The following is a 20,917-nucleotide window of genomic DNA, read 5'->3' on the forward strand; positions in this document are numbered from 1 at the left end:
TTATGGAAACTTCTATGCCCACACTTCTGAGTGTCAAGCCCTCTACTCTTTCGCCTCTTCATTTCATATCCCTTGGCTCAGAGTAGGGGGCTAGGCAAAAAGAACTTGCTTCCATTGCTTCACTTTCCTACTCAATTTATAGCCCAAGCAAAGGAGAGAAAGGGTGGGTAGCTTAGTCCTCACCCCCAGAACCTGAGAAGGAGGACATGCTTTGGAACCAAGAGAATGGAGGTCCTGTGCCTGACTGGAGTATACTCACATGATTGGTGCTCTCTGAGATCTGCTTCTCAATCAGCTGCACAATCTGCTTAAATGTTGGCCTTTTCAAGGGATCAGCATCCCAGCAGGTCTTCATGATGTCATACCTGCAAGACCAGGGCCAGTTATCACTCCTCAATGCCCTTAACTGATCTGCAGGTATATGCCATTCAACAATTTTGAACATAATTCCAGGGTTACACAACTGGACATATTCAATGACACGGGTATAAATAAAACTGTGTGTACTGAGACTCTGCCTAAACTCTATGTGGTAGCGAGTTTTATGAAACTCAGCGACCGAAATAACATTTGCCCAAGATGTCATAACAAGGAACCAAATGACATTTTAAGCTATGCTTAGTGAAAACCCTCAATATACGAGTTTCTGTTTTTAAAAAAGGAAAACAAAAGAGGAAATGTTATCTGAAGGAAGGACATCTGGGCCCTTACATTTCCGCAGGTGCATGCTCGGGGCTGAGCATTCGGAAACCTTCCTTGATCATCTTGTAGAACTTAGAATCGACTGGCATTCCAGGGTAGGGGCTGCTTCCTGAGGCACAAACAGTTTGCAAATCAGCATGACAATCAGCAAGGAGAGCACTGGTAGCACCTTAAAGAAGATGCTGAGTGTGATTAAGGTGCCTTTGGCAAGGCTCACTTTACCTAAAGAGAACAGCTCCCACAGAAAAATCCCATAGGACCAGACATCACTTTCAAATGTGTACACACAGTTGAAAATACTCTCTGGTGCCATCCACTTCACAGGGAGTCGAGCCTGCAATGGAAGCACAAAAGATCCAACAATGTTAATCACAAAGCTAAAAAAAATCAAAACCTGAATAGAAAATATTCCTATAGAGAGGTGGGGTGAGAACTTGATGGGCATCTCACAAAGACCTTCTACCCATATGACCTCAGAGGACCCTGATTGCCTCTGAGAATTATGTTATGTGTGGTTTTTTTAGTTTGGGGTGGTTTTTCTTTTGTGGGGTGGAATAGGGTATGCGTGCCAAGCAGTGGGCAGGACCTCAGTGCCCTGACCAGGGACTGAACCCAGGCCTTGTCAGTGAAAGCCCAGAATCCTAACCATGGGACCAGCAAGGAACTCTTGTGAATTATGAATTTTTACTTTTTTTCTGACTACCTCTGAAATAAGTGGATCACCAGTACAGCTGACCCCTGAACAATGAGGGTCTGAACTGCATGGGTCCACTTATACACGAATATTTTTCAATAATAAATGCTACACGATCCATGCTTGGTCGAATCCAAGGACGTGGAGGAACCATGGATATGGAGTTCTGGCTTTCATTTATACTGAGATTCACCCCTGCCTTGTGCAATGGTCAACTGTATACTATCTTCTGGAGTGGGTTGCCATTTCCTTCTCCAGGGGATGTTCCCTACCCAGGGATCGAACCTTGGTCTCCTGTACTGCAGGCAGATTCTTTACCGTCTGAGCCACCAGGGAAGCCCCAATACTATCTTCATTTTCAAGATGGGGGTCACTGAGTCTGTACAGCCTGGTGGTTACAAGCACAGTTGTCAGAGACAGATACTTGGGTTCTAACCTGGGCTCCACCACTGGCCTTGTGTAACACAGAGGTTAGTTACCAAAGAAGGTTAGTTACCCTTATCCCTTAATAGAAACGTGGCCTCCCAGGGTAAGGACTACATTGCCCAGCTCCTTCATAGCTGTGTGCAGCCACGTGGCTCGGTTTTGCCACTGAGTATTATATGACAGCTTTTGGAAAACTTCCTTAATATGAAGTTAGCATGTGTCCTGTGGCCTTCTCCTTCTCATCTCTTCCTCCATTGTCTTGCCTGCTGGATCTGTTGGCTGGCTTTCTTGAGGCATCTTGGACCATGAAGCTAAGGGCCACACCAGGAATGGTGTAAAATGGAAAGGTTGAGGAATTTGCTCCCTGGTATAGAACCTCCATACCAGGCCTGGCCAGCAACTCCTATCCTTATTTTACTTTCCTCTTGGGTGTTCTGTCAAATACAGCCACAATTATCCCTCACTAACACACTGGGAACATCACATACATCTGTAATAGAAGCCTCAGGATATTCTTCCATAAAGCAAAAATTGTACCTCAAATTCCATGAGTTGTCTTGTGGGTTAAATGAGATAATGTGGGTACCAGTGCTTAGTTCAGTATGGCTGATTCACTAGGATCTGAAAAACTATCCTGTACAACCAACCACTTGATAAGACAGTAGTGGCTTATGCTGACTATGACTATTTCAGGGTGGTGAGTGGCAGATTCAGAGTTTAAATTCAACAGTTGAACTTCACATCCTGAACTCCTTCCGCTAACATCCAGCCAAACTTTCTGTGACTATTCCTCTTAGAGACATTTCTGGATTCTTGGATCTTAATTTACCACAGAAAGCTAAATCAACCCTTCCCATAATCCATTTAGGACCCAAAACTGGGAAGACAATTTTTTTCTGGTCTTAAAGTTATTTTAGTCAGTAGGAAAAAAATATAAATGCTTTCCAGTATCCCCTCCCAGATTTTGTGCTCAAGTTCTTATAGGGGCTCTTAACTTGAGATCTATTAATAAAAGGTGTCTTGAAATCAGAGGTGCTGGGGTCATCTTTACCAAATACGACACACCCACCAAATGACAGAACCAGGTTCAAACTCAGCAAGACTGGGCCCGGAACCCATTAGCCTTTTGTCAATATTCAAAGGCCTGGATAGAGAACCACCTTTCATTCTTCCTTCCAGTAGTGCACCAGGATGGTGGGGACTTGGTGTTATTAACACTCCTAGCCTTAGTGAGTTATTATTATAGAAACGCATGCTGTCATCAGAAAGTAAACCCAGCAACATTTCTACAAAAACCAAGTCTAGTACAGCCCACCCACAGAGACGCCTTAGTGATGGAGAAGGAAATATTACATTATGTGTAGGCACACAAATAGCTACCTCTAGGAATAGCTCTGGACTGGAGCTATGAGCCTGGGAAAATAGATGGAGAAATATATATGTTCAGGACTACTGGCTTCCCATACTAATGGGATATTGCTCTGGGAATCATAGGCTCTGGTTTCAGCCTCTACTGATCCGTGTCATCTCAGACAAATATCACAAAATACACTGTGCTTTTAGTTTCCCCAACTTTTAAAATGTGAAGACACTGCATTCTAATGCCAAGGGGTTGCCCTGATGATAACAATGAAAATTGGCAATGAAATAAAGCACTTTGAAATAAAATCACTATGTTCCATAAGCCAATTATTCCTTATGAACGTCTTTAAGAGGCTCTCTTGATTATAAGATCCAATATTCTATATACCTAATTCTGAACATTATCTTAGATTTTAATCTTTTTCATATAGCCTCTCAATCTCAAAATAAAATTCTCCTGCTGTGACCTTCAGGTCCACATTTGTTTCACTTGAACAAAATCGAGTTCATTGCTATTCTCCAGCTATAATGAAAATTAAGGCTATTTCTGTTTCTTTCACATGCCCCATAATTACACAATTAGAATTAGGAATTCTATTATTGGAATTTTGCTAAAGTATATTTAATTTGACTGCTAAAATGCATGATATCGCAAAGGTAGGATTTGCATTATGAAAATCATAAAAAGACAATATTTTTTAAAAATTGAAACGAAAATCTTTTGTTGGACTGTCAAGAGAGAGTGAGTACTCACGTTTCCTTTGACCACATAATTAGAATCATTCTTGATGTCTCTGGCTAGACCAAAATCACAAATCTTTGTGATTCGACCATGAGTAAGGAGGATATTTCTGGCTGCCAAGTCTCTATGAATACACTATTAGAAGAGTAGGAGACAAAGAAAACCATTTAAATTTATTTTAAACTTTTTAAACAGTGGAAGCTATATTGAATGCTAGAATGCTGCTTTCGTTATACAGAGCCAGTAGCTTTGCTTTACATTTAAACCATTCGGTGCCCCAAAAATAAATATCTAGATGGCGCTCTGAATGGTGTTCAATTTGTGTTTTACATTGTTAGGACTTTAATTACTATAATTGCTTTCAAAACCAACTTGAATAAATGCTTTCCCCCCCCCTTAGGACTGCTTTCCTTTTACATGCTTCTCTTTGAATATGTCCTTTTAAAAAGAGTTTCTAAAATGTCTACAACTTGAATTTGACCCCCTCAAAGGACAAAGGGAAGAGGCTCTTTATTTCAGCCATCCTATATCCTCTTTTAGTTTGGTAATTGTTCAGAAATGTCACCAATGACACTTAAGGGTAGGATCTGTAACCTCATCCTATTCTGTTAGCCTGGTTTCCTAAGAAATTCCTCTCACCCTTCTAGAGACCATCTTTCTTGTTTTGGTTCCTTCATTCTCTTCCTATCCTCAACCTTTTGATCAAATGTTTATTACTCTCTCTCGATTCCTTACTTCCCCAGCACTTGGTAAACCATACATGCAATATTTGAAGTCTATCTTCAAAAAGGCTCAAGTATATGCTTCATCAAGCACTGCAACTACAAGAGATACCCTTTCCTTTGGCTGATAAAATAACTACCTCTTTATTTTCTAAGAGCAGCTCCTACATCCTAAAAGCCAAATTCTAAATGAATTCATTGCATATAAAAAATATATTCATAGAAAGCTCATTTAGACAGGCTTGCACTTTAAAACTTATGAGAACAGGAATTTCAGAGACAGCAGTTGGAACATGAAGAAACTATATTTCCTCTGCTTTTGGTTACCACACTTCAAGCGACACTCTGCATTCTAACTATGGCTCTAAATACTCCTTGGGGGTGGTGGGGGCAGGGACAGGACCCTTCTGAGAATCACCCCCACTTACATTCTTTGAGGCAAGGAACGCCATGCCTTTTGCCACCTGGTAAGAAAAGCTCAGCAAGTCCTCCAGGTCCAGGGCCAGCTCATCATCTTCCATGATAGCAGGAGTCACGTCTCTTTCTATGTATGAACCTGTTAGGAGAAGAAGGATTTTCTTAGCAATTAAAATCTTAAAGACAAGGAGAGTAAAAGACAGTGACAACACCACCAAGGGCTGGTAATCAGGGAACTGATGTGAACTTGCAGGCAAATCCTCTCCCCAGTGTTAAGGACAGGAAGGTGCTGAATCACAAAGTTAATATTCCCAATCCTGGGCTAAGTTACAAAATCTTTAAGGAAGAAGAATGGTGGATGAACACAAAAGTCTCATATTTTTTTATATGTATCTGATGTATTTTGATATTCATATGTTATCATATATGCAACAAGATGCTCAGATACAGTAACACAGGCTCTGACTCCAAATACCTGCTTACCCTGAGCCTATTGTAAAGAAGAACCGGTTACTACCAGGAATGTTAGATTCCATGGTGATATGAGAAACTCTGAGTCAGTGAGGTTGTTCTTATTGTTTGATAGGTACCTACCTATTCTTGCAGATCTCCTCTTGTCTGCCTTGGTTGGTACAACATAAGAAACTCCAGGTTTCATGTCCATGTACTCATTAGTACTATCATTGCTGGGAGAAATGAAACGTCCATCAAATCACGAGTAAATAAAATGGGAGATGGGGGAGCATGTGAGAGGCAGGCTATCTCTCCACTCCCTTTTTTACATAAGAGGCTGATTTATTTAAAGAAAGTATTGCCAAGTTTAAATGAAGAAAATCTTATTCAGTAAGATATGAGTTTTTAATATTCAACATTTGGGTCCAATCCCTAGGAATTAGATGGCCTTTTTTTGTATTCAACTGTAGAGGGGACTCTGGTTAGAAATGTCCTATCTCTCTACACCAGGGATTTAATGAGAAACAGAGAACCAAAACCATTATCCCACATCACTTCAAACTCTCTAAATTAGCCTCAAGAGAGATAAGATGAAAGAGACAAGAAAGAGACAAAGAACCAGAGCTCCTGAGATGTGTTATTAGTGGGGGAAGACAGGGATCGTTAACATATAGCGACTGATGGAAGATAGTTTAAAAAAACCAAGTTTGGTTCAGATAAACACCAATAATTTGGATGATTTTCTGAACCATCTGGACCTCTTGAATCTGTAACATTTGGCTGGAGAGTCTTCAAGATTTCTAGTACTTCCTGCTTCTGATTAGCATAGAAACACCATGACAACAATCTCCTTCAGAGCGTGCTGGTGGTTCCAATCCCATATGGGATCCCAAAGCACAAAAAACACTACATAGGATTGAACTATTTAGGCCATTATTTCAGAAAATCAAAAAATATATGTGAGGCCAAGGTTTAGAAATAAGGCGAAGTGGTTCATTCATTCACATAAAGAGCATATGTGCTAGAGAAACGACCAAAGGTGGCTTGGTTTACATTGTATTTTACTGCCCCTCGACACCACTCAAAGTTTACAGGATCGAAAAAAAATAAAAAGCTTCATCTAGGGTTTAAAACTTCAGCCAGAGGTACAGAAAAACCCTTTAAGAGGTAATCACCCATCAACCATATTTACTGAGGTCTCCTTCAGGGCCTGGGGTTAAGTTCAGGAGACAAAGTCTTGCCTTCTCAAAATACAGGGGATATGGTAAATAAAAAGGAAAGAGGAAACCCATCACACAACTGCAGAGATAAAATGTATAAGGGATTAGGCATGATGACTATGATTCTGTCGGGCTGCATAAATCTAGAAAATCTTAAATGGTGGATCTTAAAAGAAAGAAAAGGCAAAAGATGGCAGAGCATTCTATTCTGATTGTAAACTACACCAATTCTTCTTAAAGGAACTTGAAACTCTTGACATATTCAAATTCAGAATGGTATCAAGGATAAAAGAGATGAAAATAAGGTGCAGAATTTTTAAAAATGTGCTACAGTAGTTGTGCCTCTTGATAACCTAAGTTAAGGAAAAAGAGGGCAAGGAATACAGAAATAATTCGGAGGTAGATGGTGAGAAACCTCGGTACAGAGAGCTGCTTGGAGCTCTCTGCCATTCTGTTAAAGGAATTCACTGTGACAGCTTGGCAGCCTTTCCCATGTTCCCTATAAACAGTCTCTCACCCTAAAGATGCATACAGGACACTATTGTACAGTATAACGAGAACGACACACAGGAAAGAACCACGGTAAGAGAAACAGGTACAGAAATCATACAGGACCCTGGCTCAACAGTATAAAGAGAACGACACACAGGAAAGAACCATTCTAAGAGAAACAGGTACAGAATTCATTCAGCTAAAGAGAACTAAAGTTCAGAAAAACACTAAAGATACATTTATAAAAATCAACAAAAACTTAAGTTCAAGACTATCTGAATCTGTAAAAACAGTTTGAACTTTCTAAACCGTTAATCACATTCAAATGATTTAATAATTCTGATTTTGCACCTCAAAGTACCTCAGTTCACTTTTTTAAAGAATCAGCCTTGATTGCAAACCCTTATGACCCCATGAACTGCCTATCAACAGCTATTTATGTAAATCAGTCTTACCAGGAAGACTCCTTTGAATGAAGAAGGTTCTTATAAAGCGCCACTTCGGCGTGATCTTCCTGCTTTGAGCAAATAAATGAATCACGTTTTCTTCTCAAAAAATTCAGAAGATCACCATAGCAACAATATTCTGTAATGACCAGGGTGGGCCCTATGAGCATTTAAGAGAAAGTTAGAGGGAGGTAAGATATACAGACCACCCAGTCTTCCATAAAAATACTCAGTGGCAATCACAGCCATTCACATTCAGGGTCAATGTTAAGCCTACCGAGTACGAGTACAATCCTATCTATGAACATGGCTTAGCAGAACGCGGGATTCTGTGGAGTAAAACTAAACAACCTTTGTAACCTGAATTTCTGCCTGATTAGGGGTCAGTTGTGACTGCTGGTTTTAGACAGGAGTTACAGCTTTCATCATTAGTTATCAAGCTTCCTACGTGAGTCCTCTGATTCACTTCTGTTTACAGAGGGGGCTTCACGCCTTTTGTAATGTCATTATGGAAATGATGATGAGCATAAGCACAAATGGCAGCATAATAGGAAAAGCAACCATCGGAACCACCAGCTGAGACTGGAAGGTGGGAGAAACCCTGAAAAGCAGGGCCATCACGTGTGTTTGGGGCTCTATCAGTTGAATTTGTTTTCTTTCCCTGTTGTAAAAGCCTAAAAAACTATAGCTCTGAAGTTATTTAACAGACAACTAATTAACTCGGGCAAAAATCTCTCATAAACAATTCATGATGTCGGTGAAGCAACATTTATGGGGGCTGTTTTAAGAAATTACAGAAAGCTGTCAACTTGACCGTGGATCTCTCCAGATCTTGAGGAATGGCTCATTTTAACACATCTTTGTTCCTTTAGACCAAAATGTTTTCTGGAAACATCGTAGAAAGCCTTGATGGGAGGACTAATGAATGCTTCAAAACTGGAAATTTCTTATTTTATCAAAGTGAAGTCTTTGCTCATTTGGTGTAGATTTGAGGGCTGGTAGGCTTGGAGGCCTATTTTTAATGATAGCATGCAGATGAACATTAACTCTTTAGTGGCTAAAGAGTCATCCAGCCTATATAAAAGCTTGCAAGATAAAAGAAAAGCTTTCTGGAGGAGATGAGACATTCTCAAGATATTCAAGAGGTCAATGCTGGTGTGACATACACGACAGTAACTAGGTATGTCCTGGGTGTTCTACCCCATGATGATAAACACAAAATGTAATTCTTAAGAACAAGACACATGAACCTGGGTCTCCTGCATTGCAGGCAGATTCTTTATCATCTGAGCCACCAGAGAAGCCCCATATATTCTTATATACATGAAAATATACATTCTTAACATTCAGGGGGTCGGGGGAAATCCAGCAAGAGGTTAACCATTTGGGTCAAAATCCTGCAAGGAGCTTATAATCAAGCATTGTCAAAAATCGTATCAAAATCTCCCGCCTTTTGATAATTTGACCAATTACAAGAGGCAGGTTGGCCACAGCCTTACCTCCAATGGTGCACGCTCCCAGAAGATTCACAATATTCATATGATTACCGAGGTAACTCAAGACTTTGAGTTCAGACATTAGGGCTTCTCGTTCTGTTAAATGGGCGCTTGCTAAAATTAAAAACATCTTATTTTAGCAAAAAGCAAATCTGGGACACTGACGGTGAGCACCCATAACAGCCTGCAGGAACTTACGTTTGAGCATCTTGACAGCAACAGTCATGGCTGCATCTGATTTAATTAAGCCATAAGCGGTGGCCTCAACAACTTTCCCGAAGGCACCAGCACCCAGGGTTTTCCCTGTAGGAAGGAAGACAAGGGAATAAGTGGTGGTGGTGGAACTGAAGAAACATTTGTGTCATTTCAAAACCAATAAAGGAATTAGGGACAAATGTGTCAAGATACACTTCCCTAAAGTGTACTTGATGCCAAATCTACCAAAGGCAGTGAAATCACAGAAAAAAACCTTATTGTTTCAAGTGAAATAAAATAAAGAAAGTTATTGGGATTCCCTAAAGGCAATGCGATGTGAAAACAAAACGGTGTCATGGAAAACCCCTGTAGTATACTGACCAAAACTCAGCCTGTTCCTGGGAAACTCCCATTTGTGATCATAAGGAAGTTGTGTTGGGTCTATGTAAACATAATTGTTTCCATTTATCTCCTCGACAACTTTCCACTGTACTTCATACATGGGTTTCTGTGGAGGGAGAAAGGGAAAGGAGTCATCTTTTAATGGTTAATGGTTCACCATTACAGCATTTGAGGGAGAGGACAAATAAATGGTTACCTGCAAATATTTGTATGTAAGAATCATCACGAAGATACACATTAAACCAGCTGCGATCACAAAACCAATCAGCAACGGCGTGAACAGGGTGTGAGCATGGATTTGTTCTAAAATCAAAGAGGGATGTGGAATCACAACCTATTAGCTGCATCAGATCATCACACAACACCTCTAACCTCCAACTCACCCACCTCCCGCACTACCTACCGCCCATCACAGTAGGAGTCAAACCAGGTGCATCTGAGCTCCCTGCCTTGGCTATTATTTTACTCTAAGGATCTTTTAACATAAGCACTTTCAACCAGAAAACTGTGGGAAAGAAGCTGAGATTTCCACAGCACAAGAATAACGTTAGGCAGTTTTTCAGTAAAAAGTGACATCTGAGTGAACTTTGCACTTCAGATTCCTGCCTTGAACTTTAAGATGTTTCCTTTATGGATGTTTTATTACTTTATTCTTTATGCTTTCCTGTATTTCCCAAATTTTCTACATGGAGCATTGAGTGTCTTTCACAACTGAGAAAAACATTTTTTAAAGTGTTCTTTTCATTGCCCTGCCTGGAAAAAAAACATCCATGATGAAGAACAATATAAGACTCTTCCCCTTATCACTCAAATACTGAACAAATACCACTTTTTGGCACTCGTCTTTGCCAACTGAAGAAAACACAAACCGAACCCTACGAATGTATGCACCGAGTTCTTTTGTCTTCCAACTTCATACCAATTCATCAATTTGTCTACAGGATCATTTAACTTATGTTGGGAGAGCTAGTCATTCATGAATCAGATTTTAAAGATGTTAAAAGAAAATAGCTCATTAACACGATTTCACAAAAGTTAATGTTAACTTTCTAACATGGTATCTGGTGATGTGTTAAAATAGCTGATTTTAAGTAACAATTTAAATAATTTTTAATTGAATTTATATTTTTTAATTGTCCTTAATTCCGATTCTGTTTGGGTATAAGGTAAATCTACTTCCCCTATTTTATTTCTCTACCCTTTTCTAATGGAAACAGTTGGAAATACACAATTTTATATATATACACACATGCACATGCATACACACATATATACATATGTGCACACACATAATACATATAACACATAAAGTGCATGGTTACTGCACACACTTTATTAACAAACTAGCACAGAATGAAACTTAGTACATTTGATGACAATCACATGCGTAATGTAGATATTACCGGAAATGACATGCCAGTGATGGAATGGACTTAAAAGTCATGATTGACATGGCAGGCAGAGTCTAAACATCCCCTTAAATTGGATTAAAAAGAAATATACCTTTGCTGTTACCTTTAAATGCAAAGTTAAAAGAGGCAGAACTCTTGCCCACATCGTTATAAGCCCTGCACTCCACCGTCCCATTGTGTTTGAATGTGCTGTCATCAATGGTGCTATAAACCACTAGTTTTCCAAATGGTGAGACAGATGAGTTTTGGATCTGTACATCCACTGGCCCAACGGGAACAGAACACCTAGGTGGGAGAAACAGCGGCCCAGACTTACTCTCAGAGAAAATCAACTGAAGGCATCGGATACGGCATACTTTTAAAACCAAGTCAGAGATTCATAATCAGATACTCCCTTTTACAAGTGGAAGTGTGATGACAAATGAACATGTCTGTGGCACTGAGAGCAAGAAAAGCACTTGGAAGAGGAGGAAGAGAAGAGGTTTTGAGGTGAGATGTGGGTTTGAAATCCGGACTCAAACACCTACTCTGTTGACTTGTGAGTAGTACTTAAAAGTCTCCAAGACTCAGTTCCTACAGCTGTAAAATTGGGGTAGTAATACCCATCTTGGAGGGTTACTGAAAGGATCAGAGATGAATTCAGTAAGACGGCTGGCTCCCATTCCTGCACAGCAGCCATTTATAAATAGAGTAATTGTGAACAGATGTATGCAGGGTTGAAAAGGAAGACGGCGGAGGAGGAAAGCAATAAAGTCTATAAGGATGAAGACAGGGCCACCCCCACACCCCGGAAGTGAGGGTGCTTTGGCTCGAAGTGCCATGGAGGGAGATGGAGATAGTGCCTGCTGGGTTGAATGAACTCCAGGTGGCAAAGATCATCAGGAACCAGACTCAGATGACTGTATTTTAAATTATCCCCCGCACATGCCTAGCAATTTTGTTCCCATACCTGGCTTTCTCCCTTAGCTTGTAACACCTGCATATGGTAGTTGTCAGTCTTCTATCCATCTCTACTCACTAGAATATAAACTCACTAATGGGACTCAGGTGTGTTTTGTTCACTAGACCCATGTCCAGCATACAGTTGGTATTCCATAAACATTTTCTCAGCGAATGTCTACAACTCCTGGGGCTGTGTCCCCTGTGGGCAAACTTTCCAGGGGTCTTGAACCTCTCTCCTTCCCCCCAAAGTAAACCCTCAACTAAAACCCAGCTGAAAACAACAGTCTTATGTAACCTCTCCAACTTGCTGTTTATTTTTTTTTTTTAAAGAGCTATTCTGTGAAAAATAAAATTTCTATTATTATTGTGACTACTCAATTGTGATGTTACACTGGGCTTTAAAGCCTGAGCGTAAAATAGCATTTGATGGATAAAAACAGTGAAGCTGACCCCATTTTCATCTTCAGGTAATGCGAAAGGACAATTTAAGGCTTAAGTGTGGATTGTGAAAGAGAGGAAGTACAATTCCAGATGCGCTCCACTCAGGGGCTGAGCACCTCATCAAGGAGAAAACCTTTTTAAAACATGTAGCTCCCCAGCACCATATGTATGGTAATTGTGCGATCATTACTTTTTTGGTAACTTGGCAATTAACTTCTGAGGTAATTTTTTTCATGATAACTACAGTCACATTTCCCACACATATTACCTCCTGTGTATATATTGGAAATCTAATTACTCTGTCCTGGGAAATTGCTTTATCTACCTGCAGGCTGGAAATTGCATGATAAATCCAAAAGATAACCACCAAAATAAAGACGTCGTTCAGTAATCATGTTTCAGCAAACAAAATTAATGTCTACCAAGAAAAATAGAGCAATTATGCTCTCTAAAAAGCCACATAGATAGAAAAAAATTAATCAAAACAAAGTTTAAAAAAAATACTTTGAAAACATATTTGAAATTCAACTGAATTGCAGTCTTTTCCTGATGAGTATTAAGTGGTAGCCAAAATAATCATCTCACCTCTGCTCAGTTCCTGGACAAAAGTACCAATCGATGGTTGGCTCCGGGAACCCTGCGGCCACGCACTGTAGCATGCCATTCACCAGCCTGTCATGCGTCAGGATTTCTGGTTTTGCTGGAGGAAGAGAGAAGTGGCTGTATGTCAGACTGCTGGAAAACCTCACCAAGGCTCCCTCCACAATTTCTGAATTTTTAAAAACTTTCTCAAAGCTTAAGGGGACCCTGAGGGAACATGTTGCTCAAAGGGGAGAATGTGAACCAGAGAATGGAAGGTACAGGTAGGCGGATGTGAAGGTTTGACCAAGAAAAAGGCTTTCCCGGTTAGAGCTACCCAGCCCCCGTGTGGACTGTTCATCCTGTGGATGTGGGGGTCTCTGAGCTCTCCCTGCCTCAGGGATGACTGAGGTTGCAGGACCACCTGGCAAGGTTTCTGTCCCCAGGGATGGGGAACCTGAAAGATGGGTTCTAATCAGGATTCCAGGGTTCCCAACTGTCTAACAGGTGAAGATGCTGAAGCTCCAATACTCTGGGCCACCTGATGTGAAAAGCTGACTCATTCGAATATACCCTGATGCTGGGAAAGATTGAGGGCAGGAGGAGAAAAGGGTGGCAGAGGATGAGATGGATGGATGAATGGCATCACCGATTCAATGGACATGAACTTGGACAAACCCCAGGAGATAGTGAGGGACAGGGAAGCCTGATGTGCTGCAGTCCATGAGGTTGCCAAGAGTCAGATGTGACTTAACAACAACACTGTTTATTAAAGTATTCCTGCCATCAGGATCTCATTGGAATGTCAAGTTATTGCAGGAACTAGAAGAAATTAGGAGGGGTTATGGGAAAAGAGAAGATCCCCCCCCTCGGAAATGTCCCCCCTCCTTTTTTTGATGGGGGTGGAAGGGATGGTGCAGACAAGGAGCTGAATCACCCCTTTAAAGAGAAGCCAAAACATCAGAGTAAAACACAATATGGGCTTTTAACTCCCAACTTTTATTTCAAATGCAAAATAGGAATAGAAAATTAGAAGAGGAAACCAGCCCAAGAGTTTTACTCATACATATGTCTAAACCTGAGTACAATCACTGAAAAAGTAAACTGTATCAGCAGGAATGCTCTCATTTGACATTTCTGTGTAACTATAATAATCAACTGATATTCAATCAAAGGTACCCTGCAAATTCTTGAGATTAGTGAACAGAAAAAGAACTTACATTCAGCTGTTCTACTGGTAATACACTTGAAGGATTCGAACCCTCTGAGAATGAGTAAACCACACTGGAAGCATCTGATGGCAGGGACGGTGATGAGCTCATCCCGCATCCCTGGTACAGCATCGCAGGTGCCGACCCCAAGCCTGTGCACAGAGCTACGGGTGGCCATGCGTGTGGTAGACAGAACTGTACCCAAGCTCTGGCTCTTGGTGGATCTCTGCTCTCCACCAAGTCTCCGGGTAGCCAATGGGAATAACAATAGTAACAACAGGAATTCTTCATAGTGATGTTGTGACAATGAAATGAAATGATTCTTGACAAAGAATCCAGAATGATTCACAGAAATCAAACAGTAAAAGCATTAATTAATGGGACTTCCCTGGTGCTTCAGTGACTAGGACTCCATGTCCCAGTGCAGGGGGCCTGGGTTTGATCTTTGGTCAGGGAACTAGATCCCACATGCTGCAACTGAAGATCCTACATGCCTTGACTAAGACCCAGAAGAGCCAGTAAATAAATTTTTTAAATATTTTATAAAAAGTATTAATTACTAATTTATTACTCATTTATTATTTTTTCTCCTTAGAGTACCCACCTTCCTAGGTTAATCAAGTTTGGTACCAATTAAGTTAACTGTATTGGTCATTCTAAATATTCTCTTCAATATCTAAAGATATTAGATATTGAAGAGAAACTGCTTAAGACAGCATGATAACATGTATGTGTTTTAACCCGAAGAACTGGGAATTTGACATTGATTACATTGCAACTGATAGAAAAAATAAATATATTTGGTCAGAGGAAAAGGCCAACAGGTCAGAAACTAATTTCTTCGAAGGAAGGTAACGCTGATAAATGACATCTTTGTAGAACAACCTCTCAGCACCTCATCTCCTTGCAGGCAAAATGGCTTGGCAGGGATCAAAGTGTCTGCATGCATGGCACACCCACCTGTCATTCAACCTGGCCCTGCTGACGGGCAGGCCATTTGGCTAATACACACAAAAGAGCAACACTCCAAAAGCAATCTCAAGGTAGGGGCATCCTTGAGAGTTTGGATCCAACGCCAGCTTTCACAAATAGAGCAAGAAGACAAGCCATCGTCTTGCGAAAGTATCCATCTGGCAAGTTTCATTTAATTATCATGGGCAACTGTGTGACCAGGCTGAAAAGTAGGACATAACACAGAAAATAGTGGAACTTTAGGAGAATGCTATTTGCTGAAGACGGCAGGCGCCATACGGCAGGTCTCTCTGGACTCAATTCAAGTGTCATCTCCTTTTCCTAGCCATCCTCAACTCTCCAAAGCCAAGTTGGTTGGTCTCGCTTCCCTACTCCCGAAGCACTTCAGAGCACCTGACGCACTTCTATAATATCCTGGTCTGCCTCCATCCGACTGTTCTCAAGGGCAAGGACCATGTCTTACCGATTGTACTTCTGACTCCTAGCAGAGTCTGACCTATGGCAGACACACAGTAAGAGCTGTTAATTATTAAGTCCTCCCAAAGAAACAAGTCCTTCAAATTCCAAAGGAATTCAATTAGTGTCACAAGCAGGGACCTGGAATAACAGCCTATGGTGACTTTCCTGTTACACCATTTTGCAATAGTGGGCCACGAGATAAGAAATCCACACATAAACCTGGCCGTGTGGATTTTTTTCTTCCATACTGAGATTAACGAGGAGAGAAGGTCCACACACAGATAGCAGAGACAACTGGATATAAGACAGATTTCCTCATAACAACCTTCTTCTTGTCATTCATTGTTCCTAATGCTACATGCTGGATTTTTAGTGGAATTAACTATTACTCAGTAGGAAAAAAAAGAGGGGGCTGAAAGGGTGCATTATGTTTATAGTTGTTATATCTGGGTAGTAGAGTTATACATCAATATCTGTTTCATTCTTCTGACTTATTTTCTAATTTTTTTTTATAATGAGCACAGCTAATAATAAACTTATAAAACATTTTTAATTTAAAAATTGGAACAGCTGAAAATTACATAATCAACTACATTTACCTTTGGTTACAAGTGCCCTAAGATCCAAGCCTTCCAGTGTGACACCTGGTAGCAGTTATACAATGGCCAGGGCTGGCAAACAGTGTGGTCCGGCTGGCCTACTTGTTCCTGTGTGCTGGTTAATCAGGCACATTTTTAAGCTACTATCCCAACTATAACCTGAGGCAAGCCAAGCAGCTTTTGTCCTGTTGGCTCGTAAGCTGGCCAACCAGGCTCAGAGGGCCGCTCAAACCTCAAGGTGCATTTGAAGCACAGAGAGATGAGGTTAAAAAGCACATTCCTGGCCCACCTCACTTCCCCCAAGATTAAGTAATTTGAGAATCTGACCCAGAATGGGGTTATTTTAGAGAATCTTCAAGGGACCCCATCAGGGCCAAGACAAGGATGTGGCAAGAAAAACACCGAAGGTGAGGAATTTAAGAAGGCTCTCATCCTCCAGGCCCTGCAGATTCAGGTAGACACCAAGAGTGAGCACCTCCTTAAATTCTGCACCCTAGGCATCTCTCTTGCCTCATCCTAATTCCAGCCCTGTCCCTAATGCTGGTGACAAGAGACTTCATTCTGAAAGGGCTAAATTACACGAGTACAGCTTGGGCTATACGTGGCAAGTTGCACAAGAACATGTTTAATGCATAAAGAATGAGCTAGGTATAATTCTGATTCCTAAAAATGAAAATCTGGGCTCATCTGCATTTTGTAAGTGCCTCAACGCACCGTCTAAGTCATTAAATATACATTTTGCTTTTAAAGATACATAACTCCCTGCAATTCACCAGGTTAAATCTGAGCTGTGTTTTCTTAGATATTCTGCAATCAGCAGTATACCAAATGACACATTCCCTAAATCCTCCCAAGTTGGAGGTTTAGATAAGCCTAAGAGGTGTATAAGTTATGTATTTCCTGTAGAGATAAAAAAATAGCCTTGTCTCCTTTCAAAGCACTGTGGACCTGAGTCATCTGGCATCTCCGACAACACTGATCAGCTTGTAGGCAGATTTCAGAGTGCTTGTAACTCTTCTGAGAATTTAGTGCTCATGCAATTAAAAACCCCAACCATTTGCTGATTTATCCCACAGATATATGATCTTAAAAAAAATTCCTTTTCACCACCATCAGGTCCGTAAGGAAGGCAAGAACAAGTTGAATTTTAAAAAATACAGCACAGATAATAGGAGCTGGGGGGCTGGGGGTGGGAGGAGGTATACAAGTAACTGGTGCGAAAGAGATGAGCATAGTTTTTGGCTTACCCTGACTGACTCCACCAAACTCTTGCTACAAACACACATCTGCCTACACTCTCTAATCAGCAAAGAACTCAGACTTTAGTGTCCGTGTGTGTGTGTGTGTGTGTGTCCGTGTGTGTGTGTGTGTGTGTGTGTGTGAACATGCGTGTGTCCAACTCTGCAACACCAGGGACTGTAGCCTGCCAGGCTCCTCTGTCCATGGGATTTTCCAGGCAAGAATATTGGAGTGGGTTGCCATTTCCCTCTCCAGGGGATCTTTCTGACCCAGGGATTGAACCTGTATCTCCTGCATTGGCAGGTGGATTCTTTACCACTGAACCACCTGGGAAGCCCAAGTGCCCATATAACAAAAGACTAAATGAAAAGGAACCACAAGGACGAATTTGTTTTTACAATTGCAGGTCTGATGATATTTAACAGCAAGACAGCGATGCTTTGTAGCAATTTGTCACTATCCTAATTTGGATCTGTGTCAAATCCACATTCCTGCCATAATATCATTATAATATAGGAATTTAAATCAACTAAAAAAGTATTTAAAAACTCCGGTTAACTTTTACCTATAAAAGGAGTATTATACTTAAAAAAAAATCTCCAGAACAGATATTTTGAAGGTACATTTTGGATACTAATATATACAAAATAAACTACAAGATCCTACTGTATAGCATAGGGAATTATATTCAGTATCCTGCAATAAATCATAATGGAAAAGAATATGAAAAAGAATATATACACACACTCACACACAGAACCGAAACACTTTGCTGTACACCAGAAACTAACAAAACACTCTATATCAACCATATTTCAATTAAAAAAATGAAAGAAATTACATTTTGTTTTATACTTTCTTAAAGACATCTACAAACTGGTGTGTGAGTACTTTAACAGAAATTCATTTAACCAACTAAACAAAACTTCCAACTACAGTCTTCTGCATCGAGTTATGTTTTGCGGAATGTCCATCATTAAAAAAAATCATTCTCCTAATAAAGTGATGTCCTAAATAAAAATTATGCAAACTTTTGATGTGAAAGGTGAAACTAAATATTCTACATTTTAGGGGTTATGAGTCTCTCTTACATACACTCAATTCTGCCACAAATGTAGCCACAGACATGTATGCAAATGTGCAAGGCTGTGTTCCACTAAAATTTTATTCACACACACTGAAATTTGACTTTTTCACATCTCACAAATCTTGTTTTTTAAAATCATTCCTACTTCCCACCCATACCAAAGAAATAAAAAAAAATTCTTAGATTATGAGCCATTCACAAACAGGATACTTGTAAAATCTGGCCAGAAGGCTACAGTTTGTCAATCCTTATTCTAAACAGCCATCAAAAAGATCTCCCTATCCTAGAAGTTAGCTTTACAAAAAATGATGAAACTACTTGGAGAAAGCCTTTCTCAGCCAGAATCACTGTGCTCAATTTACAAGAGCACCATCACCAGTGACCCAGGGGTTGGGGTGCGGGGATGTGTACACATGTTACAACGCAGTCCAGCTTGCTGCCTAGGAGTGCAGACATGTGATAAGGTGCTATTTTTCTACTCTGTATAAGTAGTGGATTCATTTTGCCACATTAATTTAGAAGTGGAAGAGAAGGGTTAACACAATGCCCGTTGAAAAATTACATACCTATTCTTGGATTAATTTAAATTTCCACTATACATTATAGGTGACCGTGTATACATCTGTAACCGAAGGGGACTAATTTGATGTTAAAACACATGGGGCTCAATTGGAAAGGAAATTTCCACAGAGCAGCAGTTCCACTCACATGAAAGCGACTACTCAGGCTATTTTTAGAAAAGTATGTCCCAGGGCCTGGGTCAATTCTAGCTGAAGTTTGAAAATGAAAAAGTGAAGTGTCTCAGTCGGGTCAGACTCTGACCCCATGGACTGTAGCCCACCAGATTCATGGAATTCTCTAGGCAAGCATACTGAAGTGGGTGGCCATTCCCTTCTCCAGGAGATATTCCAGACCTAGGGAATGAACCTGGTCTCCTGCATTGCAGGTAGATTCTTTACTGTGTGAGCCATCAGGGAAGGCCCAGGAATACTGAAGTAGGCAGTTACAAACCTCTTCTCCTGCTTTCGCACCATAAACATGAAATAATGGCCAGATCATACCAACAAAGGGCCTAACGATCTAGATAGGTTATCCTGTTCTCCAATCAGTTCAGTGATTGAATCAGATCAGATCAGATCAGTTGCTCAGTCCTGTCCGACTCTTTGCAACCCCATGAATCGCAGCACGCCAGGCCTCCCTGTCCATCACCAACTCCAGAGTTCACTGAGACTCACGTCCAGAGTTAGTGATGCCATCTAGCCATCTCATCCTCTGTCGTCCCCTTCTCCTCTTGCCCCCAATCCCTCCCAGCATCAGAGTCTTTTCCAGTGAGTCAACTCTTCACATGAGGTGGCCAAAGTACTGGAGTTTCAGCTTTAGCATCATTCCTTCCAAAGAAATCCCAGGGCTGATTTCCTTCACAATGGACTGGTTGGATCTCCTTGCAGTCTCCTTGCAGGGATTCTCAAGAGTCTTCTCCAACACCACAGTTCAAAAGCATCAATTCTTCGGCACTCAGCCTTCTTCACAGTTCAACTCTCACATCCATACATGACCACAGGAAAAACCATAGCCTTGACTAGACGAACCTTTGTTGGCAAAGTAATGCCTCTGCTTTTGAATATGCTATCTAGGTTGGTCATAACGTTCCTTCCAAGGAGTAAGCGTCTTTTAATTTCATGGCTGCAGTCACCATCTGCAGTGATTTTGGAGCCCAGAAAAATAAAGTCTGACACTGTTTCCACTGTTTCCCCATCTATTTCCCATGAAGTGATGGAACTGGATGCCATGATCTTCGTTTTCTGAATGTTGAGCTTTACGCCAACTTTTTCACTCTCCTCTTTCACTTTCATCAAGAGGCTTTTGAGTTCCTCTTCACTTTCTGCCATAAGGGTGGTGTCATCTGCATATCTGAGGTTATTGATACTTCTCCTGGCAATCTTGATTCCAGCTTGTGCTTCTTCCAGTCCAGCGTTTCTCATGATGTACTCTGCATATAAGTTAAATAAACAGGGTGACAATATACAGCCTTGACGAACTCCTTTTCCTATGTGGAAGCAGTCTGTTGTTCCATGTTCAGTTCTAACTGGTACTTCCTGACCGGCATACAAATTTCTCAAGAGGCAGATCAGGTGGTCTGGTATTCCCACCTCTTTCAGAATTTTCCACAGTTTATTGTGATCCACACAGTCAAAGGCTTTGGCATA

At 40.8% G+C, this 20,917-nt stretch overlaps 1 protein-coding gene across 2 annotated transcripts in view; it reads right to left on the reverse strand.

Annotated features, from left to right (window-relative positions):
- The window catches only part of KIT (v-kit Hardy-Zuckerman 4 feline sarcoma viral oncogene homolog), an 87,073-nt gene that overhangs the window by 3,154 nt on the left and 63,002 nt on the right, over window positions 1-20,917 (reverse strand). Inside the window, exons 8-20 of one of the 2 annotated variants that reach the window (XM_010859689.1) lie at window positions 13,150-13,264; window positions 11,273-11,466; window positions 9,966-10,072; window positions 9,749-9,875; window positions 9,371-9,475; window positions 9,176-9,286; window positions 7,686-7,836; window positions 5,660-5,751; window positions 5,077-5,204; window positions 3,939-4,061; window positions 925-1,036; window positions 712-811; window positions 260-365 (exon numbers count right to left, since the gene is read on the reverse strand). In XM_010859689.1, the coding sequence (XP_010857991.1) occupies window positions 260-365; window positions 712-811; window positions 925-1,036; window positions 3,939-4,061; window positions 5,077-5,204; window positions 5,660-5,751; window positions 7,686-7,836; window positions 9,176-9,286; window positions 9,371-9,475; window positions 9,749-9,875; window positions 9,966-10,072; window positions 11,273-11,466; window positions 13,150-13,264 (1,571 nt within the window). The remainder of the gene's footprint in view (window positions 1-259; window positions 366-711; window positions 812-924; window positions 1,037-3,938; window positions 4,062-5,076; window positions 5,205-5,659; window positions 5,752-7,685; window positions 7,837-9,175; window positions 9,287-9,370; window positions 9,476-9,748; window positions 9,876-9,965; window positions 10,073-11,272; window positions 11,467-13,149; window positions 13,265-20,917) is intronic. The other variant, XM_010859690.1, reaches the window with a different exon arrangement.

This window comes from Bison bison, unplaced genomic scaffold (genome assembly GCF_000754665.1).
Source record: "Bison bison bison isolate TAMUID 2011002044 unplaced genomic scaffold, Bison_UMD1.0 scf7180017864458, whole genome shotgun sequence".
Taxonomy (NCBI): Eukaryota; Metazoa; Chordata; class Mammalia; order Artiodactyla; family Bovidae; genus Bison; species Bison bison.